At 54.9% G+C, this 18,408-nt stretch overlaps 1 protein-coding gene across 2 annotated transcripts in view; it reads right to left on the bottom strand.

Moving 5' to 3' along the window:
- The window catches only part of SORCS2 (sortilin related VPS10 domain containing receptor 2), a 495,160-nt gene that overhangs the window by 297,939 nt on the left and 178,813 nt on the right, over nucleotides 1–18,408 (bottom strand). For both annotated transcript variants that reach the window (XM_024993671.2, XM_024993672.2), the window contains exon 2: nucleotides 6,904–6,971. In XM_024993671.2, coding sequence (XP_024849439.1) covers nucleotides 6,904–6,971 — 68 coding nt within the window. The remainder of the gene's footprint in view (nucleotides 1–6,903; nucleotides 6,972–18,408) is intronic.

Below are 18,408 nucleotides of genomic sequence, written 5' to 3'. Positions count from 1 at the left end.
ATAGGAGCTCAGGACACAGTTAGAGGATACCCATCTCAACATTAAGGGTCAGGAAAGGACTTGGGCTATTTGTAGCAGAGAGGCAGGGGTGAAGAAGGAATTTAGCAATAGAAAAAAGATGGGCACGAAATACAACAGCTAAATCCCAGAGGAGGGGCCTCGAACAGTCAATAAGATACAATAAAAGAAAGTATGTTTGATTCCATGAAAAATCACACAATTACAAGATAGGATAACACTCTAACGCTCTAAGGTCCACTTGAATGCAGACATACAAAGTCTGATGATTCCAGAGACGCGGGGCAGGAGTCACTCTGCAGACAGACTCACAAAGGAAAGAGGAAGGTGGAGACATGGGCAGACACACTCCGCAGCCCTGATGGGAACAGTGGAGCCTGGGGACGAAAACTCTCACACTCCACAGCAGGGGAAGGCGTGGCTCGGCTTACAGGGCTTACAGGGCTGCAGGGATGAATGACCAAAACCAGGGCGTGAGCATCAGTCACGTTTCTAAAGGCAGCATGATCCCATCTGCGCTAATTTGTAAATCACACTAAACCCTAGGACACATTGGTTGTGGATAGACACATACGTGTGTACTTAACACACGACGCCCCCATGGGGATGACTTCTGGGGTGGGGGATGGCGGGCATGGGGGAGGTGGAAGGAAGGAGGGGAGAGCTGGGCTGGATCAGAACCTGGAAGAGTGTGTTTATTTAAGAGATGGAGAGCCCAGGAAGAGAAAAATTAACATCTGTTACAGATGGGGAACCTGTGTTGGGCTAGACTGCAGTCTGCTGCAGTAACAGCTGAAGCCCCAACTTCAGTGGCTTAAGCCGCATTACTCCTGCTCATTGGACCACTGGTTCAGATAAATGACGTGACCCCACAATAACCAAATGGGAGGCCAGGGGAGGGAGAAACACTTGGATTATTTGGTGAGCACGGGCTTGTCTCTGGCACGTGGGTACTCAGGCAGCTGGCACACCACATTCCACACCTTCTGTGTCCATTCAAGGTTTCAGGATTAAAGTGAAGACAGAGGAAGAGAATCACCCTCCCCCTCCCCCTCCCCAGTGCAAAGAGTTGACTCATTGGAAAAGACCCTGATGCTGGAAAGATTGAGGGCAGGAGGAGAAGGGGGCAACAGAGGATGAGATGGATGAATAGCATTTCACCAACTCAACGGACATGAGTTTGAGCAAACTCAGGAAGATAGTGGAGAACAGAGGAGCCTGGCATGCTACAGTCCATGGGGTCGCAAAGAGTCAGACACGACTGAGCGACTGAACAACAACAACCCCTAACAAAAGGGTGGGGTTCCACCAAGTCACTCAGAGAAAACTCGAGACCCCAGTATTCCCACTCCAGTATTCCCGAGGTTGCCCCTACTAAAAGTCCTGCCCAAGGTCACATGTCGGGGTGGAAGGGCAGGGCTGGCACGGCGTCCACAGTGTCCAGGCAGTGTGTGAATGGTGCCGTGGGCTGGAGCTACATGACAGCAGAGGGAAGCAGAGCGTGGAGAGTGAGCCAAGGTCCGCTTTCTCCCTGGCTCAGGACTCCCCCAGCCCCTCCCACGCCACCTGATGGCATCGGGGCCAGCTCTGTGCTCCTGGCTCCCACCCTGCCTGCTGGGATGGCCTCATAGGCCTGAAGGGTCTTCCTGGTCCCAGCAGTGTTTCCCGAGGACCACATCACCATATGTCCATCCATGCATCCATCTGTCATCTGTCGATCCGTCTGTCTGTCCCCCCAGTTGTATGTTTATCTGTACATCTGTCCCTCCCTCCATCCATCTATCCATCTGTCTCCTCCAGGGGATCTTCCCCACCCAGGGACTGAACCCTTATCTCTTAGTCTCCTGCACTGGCAGGCGGATTCTTTACCACTAGCACTTCCGTTCACATCCAAACCCCCTGAGGCTGCATGCGACCTTACTTGGAACGAGGCCTTTGCAGATGTAATGAAGTTACAGAGCTCGAGATGAGCTCACCCTGGATCACCCGGGTGGGCCTCAAATCCAAAGATAAGTGTCCTTGTAAGGAAAACACGGAGGAGCGACGTGGAGGAGGCCATGTGAAGATGGAGGCAGAGACTGGAGAGACGTGACTGCTAGGAAGGCCCCCGGCCCCCAGCCCCCAGTCCCCAGGAGATGGAAGAGGCAGGAAGGACCCTCCCCAGTGCCTCCAGAGGGAGGCCAGCCCTGCCCGCATCTCCATTTCAGACTACTGGGCCATAGGATGGTGGGAGAACATTCTTCTGGTTTTAACCCCCTAGACTTTGGTCCTTTGCCCCAATACCCAGGGACACTTGCAGAGATTGGACATGTACGCCAGGGCAGGGTCAGCCAGCTCCTCTAGTTACCATTCATCTCCGGATGGTCCAGGAGGGGAGATGGACCAGCTCTATGCTTGTCCAACCCCTGAGGCCAATCAGCAGCTTTCTCGGGGGAAGGGCTCCCATGCTCCCCCCGCCCCCGGCTGAGAGGCTGAGCAGAGAACAGTACCCACGCAGAAGGAAGGGGCAGAGGGCTGGGTCCTCAAAGCCAGCCAGGGAGGCAGGGAGAGACACTCCCGCCATGAGGGCCACAGAAGGCAGGACAATTAAAACTGCATCCGGCTTGGATCTCAGGGGGCCATCTCCAGCCTGTAAAACCACATCTGTCAGTGAAATGTATTTATCGCGATTACGCAGGAGAATTCTTGGGAGTCTGGGTGCACATTCAATAAACGTGTCATTAATAACCCCACTGAATACGTTTTGCCAGACAGCAGCACCCCGAACCGCCCTCCACGTGTGCCCTTAACAGCAGACAGAGGGCGGGTGACATCCTGACCAAGGGCCGATGGCAGTCTCTCCCCTTCTAAAGCTTGCACGGTCTCAACACGGGGCATGTGAGCAGGTGATGCTCGCAAGAGAAAACGCGATTAAACCCAGAAACCACTGGCCCTCGCTAGGGGTATGGAAACGGCACTGCCTCCCTCTGGGCCGGTAGGTTGGCAAGTTCTAGAAACGCTGTCAGCCTGAAGGTGACCAGGAGGCAGGGCGCTGCCCCACGTGGAGGGTTGCGCTCCTCCTGGAAAAGAATTCGGCGCTGCCGCACGCCAGCCGTGAATCTGCTCAGACCGTCTGGCTCAGAAATGGAACTCCCTAAGACGCTTCCCAGGGAACAAAGCAGAACGGAAAGCGACGTGCCGGAATGTCTCATGACCGCAGCAGGCCCAGGAGCTGTGTGTATGGCGTGAAAGTGTTGGTCGCTCAGTCGTGTCTGACTCTTTGCAACCCCAGGGACTGCAGCCCACCAGGCTCCTTTGTCCATGGGATTCTCCAGGCAAGAATATAGTGCAGTGGGTTGTCATGCCCTTCTCCAGGGGATCCTCCCAACAAAGAGATCGAACCCAGGTCTCCTGCATTGCAGGGAGATTCTTTACCATCTGAGCCACAAGGGAAGCAGGGCTAGGAGTTAGAACGAGTCAGTCCTGGGGTGAGTGCACAGCCGTAAAAAAGACACATGGCCCGTGATACCGCACAGAAAAACGGGAAACTCCTTGCCTGTGTGAGAGAGAGAAGGTGCGCAACTTGATTCTGCGTCTCACGGTACAGCAGTCTCAGCACAAGAGAGATGAGATGAACACAGAAACCAGGCCTGACAGGTGGGGATGTGGATGAACTTTCTGGAAATGACTGATGCTTCTGCATGTATTTTTAATAAAGGAGAGGAAACGTCTGAGTCTAGAGACTGATGAGAAAAGAATGTGGAAAATTAAAATCTGTTGATTTGCTTCGGAGGAAAACTAAATTTAGACTGAGTGCTGTTCTGGGGACGATTCATATGCAGTCTCCCTCAGTCCTCACGATTTCCCATCCAGGGATGTTTCCACTTTACAGACAAGGAGACAGAAGCTCCTGAGAGGAAAAAGAGCTCCCTGTGGAGACTTTCTGAGGTGGGTGGTTTGTCTTCCTTGAGACAAGTTGGGACCGGGAACCCTTTGCGGCAGAGCTTTCACCTGGACACACGTCTCCTCGAGCAACAAGATACAAAGAGATATAAGGGACTAAAAACTGTTGCGTGCGTGCACCATTGGAGCAAATTCTGGACAAGATTCACAAACACCAAAAACCCCAACTGCTATGTCTGAAGCCATGTTGTTCTTTAGTCACTCAGTCCTATCCAACTCTTTGTGACCCCATGGACTGTAGCCCACCAGGCTCCTCTGTCCTGAAATTCTCTAGGCAAGAGTACTGGAGTGGGGTTGCCATTTCCTTCTCCAGGGGATTTTCCCAACCCAGGGATTGAACCCGCATCTCCTGCATTGCAGGTGGATTCTTTATTGCTGAGTCAACCAGAGAAGCCATGTCTGAAGAGCCAGGAGCAAAAAGAGGTTTTCGGGAGCAAAACAGGGTACTGCTCCTGACCTCTGCACTCAACACGGCCAACAGGTGGGCAAACCACCTAAGCCAGCCCTCCTGCCCAACCCTCGGACACACCCCTAGTCTCATCCCATTTAAGGAACCAGCTTGGCCCCTCTCAGGGAACAAGCAAAGGAACCTGTTACTTGATCTCACTCCCTCCTGCTGCAGCAGGGACCCCAGTAAAGCCTTGCCTGAATGTGTAGTCTGGCCTCTTGGACTTCAGTCGCTCAGTCATATCCAGCTCTTTGGACCCCATGGACTGCAGCACACCAGGCTTCCCTGCCCTTTACTATCTCCCAGAGTTTGCTTAAACTCATGTCCATTGAGTCTATGATGCCATCCAACCATCTCATCCTCTGCTGCCCCCTTCTCCTCCTGCCTTCAGTCTTTCCCAGCATCAGGGTCTTTTCCAATGAGTTCTTCACATCAGGTGGCCAAAGTATTGGAGCTTCAGCTTCAGCATCAGTCCTTCCAAAGATTAAGGAGGCCAGGAACCCTGTTTGGTAACAACCTGGCTTCCCTACATGTATATGAAGAATTCTGAGTCTTGAGGCCACACTGGAGGGCTAGCCAAGGTCATTTCCTCCCCCACGAAGCCCGCATGAAGACTTGCCACAAATGTTAACTCCACCCAGCAACTCTGTGGGAAGCAGCACAATGACCCCAGGAAGGACTGCTGGCTACTCAAGCTACACTCACAATAACCTCACCTCCTCTGTCCCGGCTTGTGAAGATGCTGCAGGAGCAGACAGAACCCAGCTCCCACACTCCAGGGGATTAACAAACATTCATGGAGACCTGGGCTGACAGGCAGGGGCTGGGGACCGAGTTAACTTGGTAGAAGGACTCTGCTTGGAGCTAGAGAGGACAAGTGCCTCTCTCTACTTTGCAGCCAAGGGGACCTTCCTTGGACCATCCACCTGGCCGGGGGGAATCCTCCAGGAGCCGGCCCTTCTCAAGGAGCCTGGCCCGGAAACCAGTGCCCAAATGAGAACCTTCAAAGGGCAACCAATGAGATTTTACTGGAGCTTTAAAGCTCACGCCACTCTCCGCTCTCATCCCAAACAATGAACAAACAGCCTTATCTACCCCCGGAGGAGCATTTCTGAAAGCAGGCTCCTTGCTGGATGAGGTGCTTCAAGGCACGAAATTGAAACGTCCCAACACATAAAGAAGAGGGGATCCTGGCTGCAAAGCATTGTGGCAGGCTCCTTATCCTGAGACTGGCATGGAATTGGAAAGCAGGCTGGCGAGTCTGGGAGGCAAATCTGGGGCTGAAAGGGGCGGGCTCAGACAGGCACTTCTGCTGGAAAAGGGAAGGAAAATGCACGGCTGCCCACTCCCCACATCAGCACCAGGGCGACCACGCCCACACAAGGCCACCCTGCCCCTCATCTGGCAAAGGACGCAGCCAACTCAGGGGTCATTTCAGCAACTTGCAGGAGCATCAGGGCAATCCCTTGGTAAGAACCAACTAGGAACCAATCATGAGGCCCCTTCGCTAAAAGCGAAGCCAGAGGCCCACAGGAAATCAACTCAAGGTAGAGACACGCATGTCAGGAGTCCTGATCAGCAGGTTTCTGTGTTTTTAATAGATTTCAAATACAAAAAAAAAAAAGAATTAATTATTACTTGAGAAACATGTCTTGGAAAGCAAAACGGTTCAACACGCAGAGAATGTGAAAATACTGAGTGGTGCCCCCAGGACACAGCGTCCTCACCTGAGAGATGCACTGAAACCCCAGCCCAAGACGCTAGGACCCTTCCTTCCCCTTCCAGAGAGCTTGCGTGCTAAGTCACTTCAGTCCCACTCTGCGACCCCACGGACTGTAGCCCATCAGCCTCCTCTGTCCATGGGATTCTCCAGGCAAGAACACTCGAGTGGGTTGCCATGCCGCAGACACAAATACAAAGCTGATCATAACCCAAATGACATCTCCAGGCCTCCTCCTCGCCCACCTCCCTGAAACCATCAAAAAGGCCGCCTAACTCTTGGATTGAATTCACATTTCACATACAGACAGATAGCACCCATCGGCAGTGGTGGGTTCTTTATTTTCCAAGCTCTTGGACTGAGCCAGAGAGAAAGAAAGACCCCCGGACCGTGAGGATAATCGGCGTGTCTGGGGGACTCTGGGAGCTGCGTCGGAAGCTCGGAGCACAAGCAGAGGAAATTGTGCACTGACCTGAATTCACAAGGCAGCCCCCCTTCCCCCGGGGAGGACGACAGCAAGGCGAAAGGAGCACAGACAGAAAGGGAAGAAAGCAAAGACGCCTTCCGACGCCTGTCTGTGCCGCAGCCCATCGTGCGCCGCTGACGGGACTCCTAACTGGCTTTCACCTTCTCCTACATGCATTTTCCAGTGGAAGGGAAGTTGAGAGGCCTCCAGTGAGAGGAGGCTGCTCCAGCCCGCCCCCAGGATCTCAGCCCCAGCCTTGGAGACGCGCAGGTACCAGAGGAGATGAGGCCCGCCCTCGGGCTGACTTACCGCCACAGAGAACTTTCCAGAACCTTCCCCATGTCTGCGTGGTAATACTTGGTCAGGATCAAGATCACCTGTGATGGCAACAAAGATAAAGGCAGAGATCAGGGGCTTTCATGGTTCTCGACAGGGCGGGGTATGATGACCCTCCCCTACCCAGGATGAGGTGGGGGGGCTCTTCCCACGAGCCCCAGCTGCCAAGCCCCAGAGCACTCAGACCCCATGCTGGTTTCTGCTCCAAAAAGTCACTCTGCACTTCACGATGACCCTCAGAACATCCCACGCCGGTGAGGTCCACCCAGCAGTACCTGCCACTCAGCAGGAATCTCCCCAACTCAGCCCTGGACTGTCTCAGACTATGGCCCCAGGGACCCGAGGAGAAGGTGGTCCCAGTGAACAGGAATGTATCGGGTGAGGCTTTGTAAGAGGGGCTTTGTCCCCACCCACGCCTTCGAGAACAAGAAGGCGGCCAGAAAGAGCAGCTGGGGGCTTCAGGCAAGGCTAGGGCAGCCCCGAAGTACGTGCTGTCATTAACGTTCCCCGGAGCGCCAGCCGACGGCAGAGCCGATGACAGTGGGTTGGGAAGGCGGGCAGGGACAGCTGGGACCTGGGGGGGCATGGGGGGTGGGGAGGAGGCAGGCACGAATCATCAAAGGCACACACGATTTTTGTCGTTGGTGTTAAACTGTTCACCACACACACTGGGCCCTAACTTAACAAAGTGTCTCCATTCCAGGCCTGTGCAGAAAATACAGCTGTTTATAAAAATGAAAATAAATGCACATAAGCAGCCAAAAGTTCCCCATCCCCCCCCCCCAAGAATGTATGAACAGCAAGGGAACGAGATTTCATTCACCTGTCGGGCGAGAAAGGGGCCCCCTCTCCCCAATTACTTCACAAGCCTGTGCATTTCCACGTACGTCAAATTTCATTTCACTCACTGCCAGACCCTATTAGCAGCTCCTAACATTTCCGTTGCCATGGGAACCCCGGAAGGTGAAGGGGGACCAGCCCCTGGGGTCCCAGCAGAGGGATCGGCCTGGTTAATTTGGGGTCACCACACGGGCCATCCCCAAGTTTGGTGCCTTCTGGCGAGCAGGACTTTTCTGCTCTCCGTCTTGTGGGGCGTAGTCAGTGCTGCAGTCTGGCTGATCTTTCTTTCCCTGGTGATTAAAGCAGGGAAGATATAAGGAGGAGATGTCAAGTGAAATGGGACAGTGTGCATTTTAGAGGCAGCGATGATTAAAAAAAAAACCGAGGTCTTGTCAATGGAGGCGCGATCGGCCTGCCTTGCTCGGGAACAAAGCGATTTTCTCCTGCTGGGCTCTCGGCTGCCCGAGTCAAGCAGGAATCCTCTGAAGATGGGGGAAGGCAGCAGAGTGACAGGCCCTGGACGTGCAGGAGACAAGCGTATTTTTAACCTATTGATTTATATTTTATCATCTTGCTGTTCCCAGAGGGGATCTCAAGAAGCGGGAGCGTGACGGCTGGAAGGGACCTCAAAGTCTGTTTAATCTGGCCCCATCCAGGGCGGAATTGTCAACCTCGCGTCCTTGGAGAGCAGCTGCCATCTGGACTCTGCCTGTACACCTGGACGGTGGGGAGCTCAGCCCCTGGCCTGGTGCTCGGGCCCCTCTGTGCACCGAGCTCAGTCTCCTGGTAACTTCTGCCGGTGTGAACTCTGTCCTGCCCCAGTGGGCCATCACCAAGGGGTACCCCCTCCCACCCCTTCTGGGTGAGATTCCCAGCTCATGCCCACCCCCTTCATTCTAAGCTCCGGCCTTTGCACAAGCTGGTCCTCATCGTGGGACCCTCTTCCTCTCACCCCACCCCCCACCTCTAATGCCTGGGTTAAATCCGACTCAGCATTCAGATGGCAGACTAACTAACACCACCTCCAGGAAGTCCCCCAGACTCCTCCCGTGGATTCACTGTCTCCTCCAAAGTCCTTCAGACCCTGTGCTTCCACTCCCCCAGCACAGCCCACAAATCTGTCACCACCCTGAGTCACGAGCCCTTTGAGGGAGGTGGGGCTGTGTCTTGTTTTATGTCCCAGTGCTAGGCACAGAGCCTGCTGTGTATCAAGCACTCGAACCGCTCGTTGGCAGAAATATAGACGGCATTTCCCAAAGTGACGACGACGAAGGCAGTGAGGCCAGGCAGAGGAGATGCCCTGGCCGCCTGTTCACAAGCCACTCTTCCATCAAGAGCATACCACCCCTCTTCCTGCTGGGGGGTAGACTCACCCTCCAGGCACCACGCGCTAAGCAGGAGGAGAATAGGGGTCCCGAGGCCAGGACCCAGCTTGTGCTTGTCTGGGGGTGGACCCAAGGAACTGCCCAGCTGATCAGCCTGCACCTGGGGAGAGCCGGACAGGCCCAGCTGACACCCCTGATTCTGCAGTTGGCAGTGGGAAGACCCCTCTGCTCTGGGGGCAGACCCTTCAAGCTCCATGTCCCTCAGTCTCTGGGTCTATCCCCTGGAGGAGCAAGTGACACCCCACTCCAGTATTCTTGCCTGGAAAATCCCATGGATGGAGGAGCCTGGCGGGCTACAGTCCATGGAGTCCCAAAGAGTCAGACGTGACTGAGCAATTGAGCATGCATGCAGGCAAGCATTAGTTCCCAGGAGAAAAAAGAAAAGAAAAGAAAAGTGTAGTCGCTCAGTCGTGTCCGACTCTTTGCAACCCCATGGACTACAGCCCACCAGGCTCCTCAGCCCATGGGATTCTCCAGGCAAGAACACTGGAGTGGGTTGCCATTCCCTTTTCCAGGGGATCTTCCTGACCCAGGGATTGAACTCGGGTCTTCCGCATTGCAGGCAGACGCTTTACTGTCTGAGCCAACAGGGAATCCCAGTTCCCAGGGGAAGGGGCTGATGATCAAAACACAGGAGGGAGGCATTTTGACACCACTGACTGAAAAAAAAATAAAATCACCTGAACATTCACAGTGAATTGGAAATTGCACCAGTTTTATAAGAGATCCATGTTCTGTTCTCAGGAGACCACCCTGGGGGCCCCAGAGGAGCCTGGACGCAGCCTAATTCAATGTAAACAAGGTGCCCAGCCTCCTGTACAGATGGGACTTGGGTCCTGGTGAGGGCTTCCTGCGCTGGGCAGGAAGGCTGACCTACAGCGGGTGCTAAAGAAGGGCTGTCGGGGTGACCTCCTGGAGGACACGGGGCTGTGGCCTTGGCCTGGCTAGGGCACGTCTGCAGGATGGCAGCTTGCTGGCTGACCTTCCAGGAGGCCCGTGGGCACCTCCCTGCCTTGAGCCTTAGACCTGCTTCGTGTCGCCACAGCCTTTGGCCTCTCTGAGCCCAGCATCCCCCTCCGTCTGCGGGGATAATGTAGGACTCAGCCAACACCTCACCCAACAGCAGAGCTGTTCTTGGGCCCATGTCTCCAGGATGAAGACCTCCTCCCGGACCAGCCCTGGCAGGCCCTGGTGTCCTCACTCACTCCCTGCACTTAGAAGGATGCCCGCCAAGGGAGGTAGAGGCTGGACCAGGACAGACGGGAGAGACGCGGGCAGGACGGGCTCATGATGGAGCTCTTTCTGGGCCCCGGGACACACTGCAGTGGCAACACGGCAGCCAGAAGAATCAGGGCCCATCGCCCTGCGGCCCGGCACTCCTGCTCGGGGAGCTCGTCCATGGATGTCCCCGTACACATGAACTGAAGGGTGTCCCGAGCGACTGCCCGCAAACCATTTATAACAGCTGGAGACTGGAAGCTCCACGCAGACCCAGCCACAGGCCTGGCCCACTCACCGGGACGCAGCTGCCCATAGGAACGCGGGGCGGCGTCCAAGAGCAGACGTACCATGGAGACTCTAGAAAGGACCCCCTCCCAACCCCGCCAGGAGGCCAGCTCAGCCGAATGGGGCCGGGAGGGAACAGCGCTGTGTCCTTTCTATGTTCAAAACGGGAGAGGCAGACCCCCTGAGCTGAACTCTGCAGCACGGTTCCAATGGTACGTTTTCTGTTCCTTGAATTTTACCTCCATTAAAAAAGGGAGAGAGGATAAGGGTCGATACTCATTTCCGTTTAAAGATGCGTGATGACGCGCTAGAGGGGGCAGAAGGGACTTTTTACAGAGTGGCCTTTGGAGGAGGGGGAGGGCTGGCAGAGGGGAGGAGGGGTGATTTCCACTAGGGACCCTTTACTCTCTGCAGCCCTCTGAACCATTGGCCTGTCAGCCACTCCACCTCCACACATCAGGGGCATGTGTGCAAGTGTGTGTGTGTATGTGTATATGTGTGACCTCGGGCCACAGAGCCACTGCAGGGCACCTCGCCTCTGATGAACCCTCATATCTCTCATAGTCTTTCTTCCTCCTACCTTCAAAACATGAAAACAAAAATGCTCATTTTCATGCTGGTGGGGCTGGTGCTTAATAATTGCTTCCAATGAGTCAACTCTTCGCATGAGGAGTTTCCCCCAAGAGCCCTGTAAATGGGCCCCTGGTTCCCACTTCGCATGGGAAGCCGAGGTGGGAGGGGCAGTGGCCACCCCCAGAGGCACACTCGGGAGACGGCAGAACTAGAACCAGACCCTCCCGTGGCTCCTTCTAGAACAGCCTCCTGGGGAGTTCTCACCAGCCCAAGCTGAAGAGGAAGGGGCTTCCTGCTGACCACAAGGCAGCCGGACGGTCCACTCCCCACGCCCCAGGAAGGCCGTGGGCTCAGCAGTGGACGCCTTTGCCCAGATGCATCCTCCACGAAGAAGTCAATTCCGGTTAAGAGAAATTGATTCCACATTTATTTACCCAGGAGAGGAATCCTGTTTCTCTCTGCTAAAGGCCCCGGAGGGGAAGGGTGAAGATTCATTAGGCTCAGAAAGCCACGTGGAGGGTGCTAGTTCTCCAGAGTCGGGCCTTGGCAGAGCCCAGCACTTCCCAGTAGACATCCCTGACTGCGTGGGTGTCCTCATTCACTGCCGAGACCCCAGGAGGCTCACCCGCCCCGCCCTCTGCCCCTCCTCCATGAAGCCCTCCTGGACTCTCCATTCTAGGGAACTCCCCACATGCTCCAGGAGCCTCCCTGGAGGTTCTCACTCCCAACTGGGCCATTAACACACTAGTCAAGGCTGCCGATGGCACCAGACATTTGAAACCTCTGCAGAGCAGAGAGCCTGGGTCCCCACCTGCCACGCCCTCCCTCTGGATTCAGAGCCCAGGGCCCCCTGGCTCCAGGCTCCTCTGCAGAGCCTGGAGGACTTCACAAGGGGACGACCGTGTTCCCAGAGCCCAAGAGGTCTGGTCTGAATCCTGGCTCCACAATTGAGGATCCCTGTGCTCCTGGGGGCTCAGTTTCCTCATCTGTGACACAGATGCTGTGTTGGCTCCCAAGGCTGGAGCAGAGATGGAATGAGGCTGGTGGGTCCACAGTGAGCTAGGTTAGGGCCACGGTTAGAGCTGGGACTCAGAGAAGGCAGTGGCACCCCACTCCAGTGCTCTTGCCTGGGAAATCCCATGGACGGAGGAGCCTGGTGGGCTGCAGTCCATGGGGTCTCTGGGAGTCGGACACGACTGAGCGACTTCACTTTCACTTTTCACTTTCATGCATTGCAGAAGGAAATGGCAACCCACTCCAGTGTTCTTGCCTGGAGAATCCCAGGGACAGTGGAGCCTGGTAGGAGGCCGTCTATGGGGTCGCACAGAGTCAGACACAACTGAAGCGACTTAGCAGCAGCAGCAGCAGCAGAGCTGGGACTCAAGTTAGAGTTTGTGTGAGGTTTAGGGTGAGGGTTAGGTTTAAAGTTTGGGGACAAATAGGGCTCCAGCAAGTGCTAGATTCAGGGTTGGGGTGGGACAGGAGGTGGCATGGGACTTCTCTGTGAAATACTGTTTTGCATCTCATGGTCTGGGCAGCACCTGTTTAGTGATACTCCTGAGGAGCATGGTGTGTGGCAGTGTAGGTGAGCTGCTATGAAGTAAAAGAGAAAGTATTAGATCCTCAGTCGTATCTGACTCTTTGAGACACCCTGAACTGTAGCCCACCAAGAAATCCTCCAGGCAAGAATACTGGAGAGGGAAGCCGTTTCCTTCTCCAGGAGTTCCCAACCCAGGGATCAAACCTGGGTCTCCTGTTTTGCAGGCAGATTCTCTACCGTCTGAGCCACCAGGGAAGCATCATACGTGTTAGTGTGGGTGACAAGGAAATATCTGTGAGAAGCTTGTTAATAAATCAGTGAACAGTCAGACCTACCTATCCACCACCATAGGCTCCTCTGCCCGCTTCTGCGCCCATCCGCCTTTATTCCCTGGCCCAGACCCCTGCACCTCTCCACCTACTGGGCCAGCATAGCTGCCACCTCCTCCAGGAAGTCTTCCAGGATGTCTCTGGACTAGGCTGCTGATTTCATTACATCAGATTTTCCAACAGCAGGCGTGAGCTCAAGCACAATGTTTTGGGGGCTGAGCCCTATCCCCTCACCATCTGCTCTGCCCTGAAGCCCAGCACCAGGGTGAGACCCATGGCAGGGGAAGATACACAGCCCGTGGGTGAACCTACACTGCTGCGTCGTGCCCCTCCCCACTCTGGTTGTCACTTCCTCGTCCACAACACTGGAGGATTAAGGCCACACGCCTCCGAGTGGCTGTGATGACAAAGTGTGATGATAACACATGTGAAGGGCCTGGCATCCCACTGACTCAACCGAGGGGGGCTGGCCAATGGACTGTGCCTTCCCTTCTCAACAACGAAGGTGACACTCAGGCCCTTGGTGATGCCTCGCCATGCTCTGAGACACCCAGCCCCAAGTAGGATCCCTTTCTGAGATCACAGAGCTTTGACCGCATTCAGCCATTCTGTCGTGGTCACAGGAATAGAGGTCAGAGGCCATCCAGCAAGTCCCAAGCAGGACCTCACTTCGTCTCCCTGGTATCTGAGCGATCTCTCCTCCCTACCCTCACCCCCAAGCTTAGGAAAAGCAGGAAGAGAGCAGCTGGTGCTTCCAAGAGCAGAGGAGGTTGGAGGGGAGGTGGGCGGCCCTGGGAAGGGGCGATCGCTGCTCTCTGTGGATGCAGAAGCCAGGTGACCCTACAGAAGCCCCTTGTTCAGAAGCTTCTGCCAAGACAACAAGGCAGTCCGAGGACGGCCTTTTGGAGGCTTGGGGAGGGGGAGGTGGGTTTCGTGAGGCTCTGGGTGGGAGGGCACTGGTTCTGCTCCCTCCTCGGAGGAAGGACACAGATGTACACAGAGGATGTTGGCCAAACAAGGCAGACACGGCAGTTTGGATCTGGGCACCAGCTTCAACCCAAAGGCAGGATTCCCTGCAAAGGAGGCTCAGATTCCAGTTTCCAGGTTCTGCTGGCTCGCTGAGGTACACAGAGCAATGTCATCAGAGGAAGCCAGGTGAAGGGCACACGGGTCTCGGCACTATTTCTGTAACTTCTTGTTATTTTTAAATAAATAAAAAGAGGGTGAGACTAGGGAGACACACCAGCCGGATGCACACAGAAATAAACAGATGGAGACTGTGCAAGCTCCCACCTCCCCGCACCCCGAGGGAGCCTGGAGACACGGCTGAGCCTGCGGCCACCCCCATCCCCGCTCTCCAACCGGCCCCGTGTTGGAGACCAAGGCCCATAAAAACACCATCACAGCAGCAGCCATGGTGGGGTCCCTCCACGTGATGGGCAGGCCCGGCCCAGGGGTCCCCAGCACATGGGGACCAGCCAGGGCCGGGGATGCAAGAAGTAAAAGAGGACGTCGAGGCGAGGAAAAGAACAGCTCACAGGAGCCATGGCCTTGAACCTGTGACCCCGCCCACCAGCGGCCACAGCCCCTTCTCCTTGGGAGAGACAGCAAGAGGCAGGCGCCCCAGGGTAGGGTCCCTGGGGGCTTCTCCAGGGCCCCGCGGTGTCCACACTGGCAGCTGAAGTGCAGTCGTCTGCCGAGGCACACCGTTCACCTGAACCCATTTCCTGACGCAGCTGCCCGGCCCTCCTGGGCAGCAAGTTGGCTCTAGACTCGCTTCCAGTCCACAGAGCCCAGCTCGGCAGCAGCAAGTGCGCAGGACCAGGAAAACCTCCTCCTGATCATCATGATGCATGAAAAGCAGACAGATTTACTCTACTGGGCCCCACGCTGAGCACTTCCCAGATGTCAGCTCGTTTGATCCTCCCAGGATCCCTGGTTGCCGGGAACCACTCTGTCCCCATTTTGCAGGTAGGCACGTGAGGGCACACCAAGGGAGGCCGCCCTGATGTGAGAACACAGCCCTGAGGCCTCTGGGAGTCCGGCTGGAAGAAAGGAGGCCCTCTGCCCAGCGCATCCTGGTTGAACTCGCCAGTGTGGGGCTGGAGGACACCAAAGCATGCTTCCTGCTGTAATCAAACTCCCATCCTGAGCTTTGGCCCCTGGAGGTGCCTGGTAAAGCACGTCAGAGCTCTCCTGGAGCTGAAGAGCTTAGCTGGCAGTGGAGCCCCACGCTCACGGACCCCAGTGCTGCCTGACAGCTGACAGATTCCCCACACTGATGGGCTTTCCTCAACCTTGGAGGGTCAGGCCCTGGGCACCAGGCTGGGCTCAGGGTCGGGGCACCCATCCCACCCTAGCCCACTGCGAGCCCACTGCGACCTGGCCAAGTCCCCAGTAGGCTCTCCACTGACTTTGCGCTGGATGTTTTATGGTCCCAATTTCAGATCGCAGCATGTCAGTGTTTCACCACTCCTCTGAGAGCCCTCGTCCAAACAAAAGGCTGATTTATTCGTAATGCCTCAAAGTCACCACACAGACAGGCTGACCCCCAGAGCATCCGGAGCCAGGGCCGGGTCTCCAGCCCCGCCTTTGTGGCAGCATTTGCCAGGGTTCGGGAATGAATGAGCAAGTGCACACACAGGTGGATGGCACGTGCCAATCAGGCAGGACAGACAGCTGCACACCTGGAACAGATCCCGCCTACCTGAACAGGCCCCGCCCACTAGAACAGGCCCCGCCCCTCACCCTTTCTCTTGATCCCACCCTGCTGGGCTCAGCCTTCAGCTTGCTGTTCCTAAGCGCCCATGTCCTGCCGGGTCCTCCTCTCCCATCCAGGAACATCCTAACTCCTCCCGGGAGCTCCTCCCAGGCACATCTGTTTGGGAAGACTTCAGGAACCTTCTGCCCGCCTCCTGCTCTGAGCCCCCACAGACCTAGGACATGGTGGGTTAGATGCAGCCCCCACAAAGGATGGCCCCCTGGAGCCTGTGGATGCATCTCCCAGCCAAGGAACCCCAAGAAGCTGGGGGAGGGGCCTGGGGCAGACTCTCTCTCAACAGCTTGAAGGTACCAGTCCTGCCAACCCCTTGACTTTGGGTTTCCAGTCTCCAGACCCTGGGAGAATAAATCTCTGCTCTTTGTGGTGCTTTGCTATGGCCACCCCAGGACACTGATACAGGCACTCTCCCATCTTCCAGATGGGGACACTGAGGCTCAGCTTGTAGGAGGTGACGGCTGGGAATGGGCAGGGACGTCTCCACCAGGGGCTGCCTGACTCCACAATAGGGACCCCTCCCACTGCTCCAGGTGCCCCTTCAGAGAGCCAGCCCCAGACAGCAGGGGCCATTGGGAGGCTCTGCACAGCTGCCCAGCTCCCTGGAGGCCCCTGCTCGCTCCCTGCCACCAGTTCCCCTTGGGAGGTGCTGGGCTCCCGTCTTGGGCTGGGCCTTAACAGAGAGCAGGTGAGAGCCTGTTCAACCCCTCCATCAATCAGCCACCTTCACAGACACGCAACCCAGTGTTTAAAAAAAAAAAAGAGTTGAGAACTAAGCTTTGAAAGGATCCCTATAAATCAAAATCAGTCAGCAGAAAATAAATGGAGGAACATTACTGATCTGTGGAAAACGGCGTTTTTACATCAAATCTGTTTGAGGGATAAAGTGTATTTTAATAGGTGGGTCTTCATCGACGTTTCCACCTCAGCTGTCCTTTAAAAATATTATTTACCCTCCATTGCTCATGACCTGATTGAATTTTAATTTCACCCATCCCTCCTTTTTAACAGTCACTTGAAGTAAAATTTTTAATGAAATTACAGGACTTTTTTTCCCCCATCTTGGCCGTCACTCTTCAAAATGATGCTCGGCGTTTCTACTACCTGGAAGAGTTGGCATTTTTCAGATCTATTTATGGTAATAAAGGGTAATTGGAGAAACTGTGATGTTGCTGGGCCACCTTCTCTTGACATAAAACGCGCCCGGGGAATCTCCTGGAGGGGGTGGAAATTGCTGATACTGGTTCTAAAACAGAAAGCCCTCCCCAGGCTCCCATGCCCGCCGCCTCCCCACCCCCACCTGTCTGCTGTCAGAAAACTGCACGTTCCTTACTTCCAGGAATTTCTCTTTGGAGAAGATGCTGTCATATGGGAACAGAGGAGTTCGGAACAAAGGAAGCGCGGGCGATGGGGTAGTGAAGACTTTGGCTGCGTCCAGCAGGAAGGCTGAGGCTTTTGGGGGCACAGCAGCCCCTGAACGAGTCTCTTGACCTCACGGAGTCCAGACACGCAGGTCACCCAGAAAGACCCGTCCCTCAGGAGTGTCAGGAAAGCAGGGAGGCTGGTGGATCAGCTACCAGCTTGGAAAGAATCCACCAGGGCCCCTCTGAGACCTGCAAAGACAAATTTATCTCCCAAGAAAGCCAGTGGGAGAGACCAACAATGGATTCTCTCCCTGTTTCCAGAATCGGCTCCTCTCAGCCATCTGGGGGTGCAAAATGACTTCTGGGGGCCTCAGGCATTTGGGCCTCTGTGGGCCACTTCCTCCGTAAAAGATATCAACACTTCTATTTTGCAGCTGCATTGGCGTAAAAAAAAAAAAAAAGAATATATTCCTATTATATATCAAAACGTTTCCGTGACCTAAAACTTTATTTCTTCTTCTTCTGATTTTAAAGGACAGTAAAGCACTTTTGTGGGTCTCTAAATGGGTCGTGGGCTGTTGGGGGCCGGCGTGAGGCACTCCGCCCATGGCAAAGGTCATGAGGAAAGAGGCTCGACATACGCAAAGGCAGGATCGAGCCTCAGGAGTCCCCCTGGAAATCCTCGAGCATCTACCCCCATAACCAGAGCCTGCCTACTTTACTACTTTGTGCTCTCCCCTACACCTCTGACTTTACGGGGGGCTGTCCCCCACCACCTCTTTCGGAGAAGGAGTTAACTTAGAGCTCCAGTTAATAATAATTCCTGGGCATGGTAGGAGTGTTTCAACCTACAAACTCCTCTGAAGGTTCTCTAGCCTGCCTGACAGGCTTGTCCGGCCACATGTGATTGCTCACGGCCTCCCAACCGTGAGAGGCACGAGACGCTTTAAACCTTCTAAAAACAGGTTCCTTAGAAAAGTTAGAAAACCATTAGTATAAGTATAGTGGGCTGATTAGAAATTATATTGGTGAAGGGTTTTTCATTTGTTGAGCCAATGTTTGTTGCTAAGATTCCACATCCCCTGCCCTTACACACATTAATGAATATATAGAAGAAATAAGTATTAACCTTTGATATAAATCACATTAGACCTTAGGCTAAGTA

The sequence above is a fragment of the Bos taurus genome, chromosome 6 (assembly GCF_002263795.3).
Source record: "Bos taurus isolate L1 Dominette 01449 registration number 42190680 breed Hereford chromosome 6, ARS-UCD2.0, whole genome shotgun sequence".
NCBI classification, from domain to species: Eukaryota; Metazoa; Chordata; class Mammalia; order Artiodactyla; family Bovidae; genus Bos; species Bos taurus.
This window is presented reverse-complemented; position numbering and strand designations above follow the sequence as displayed.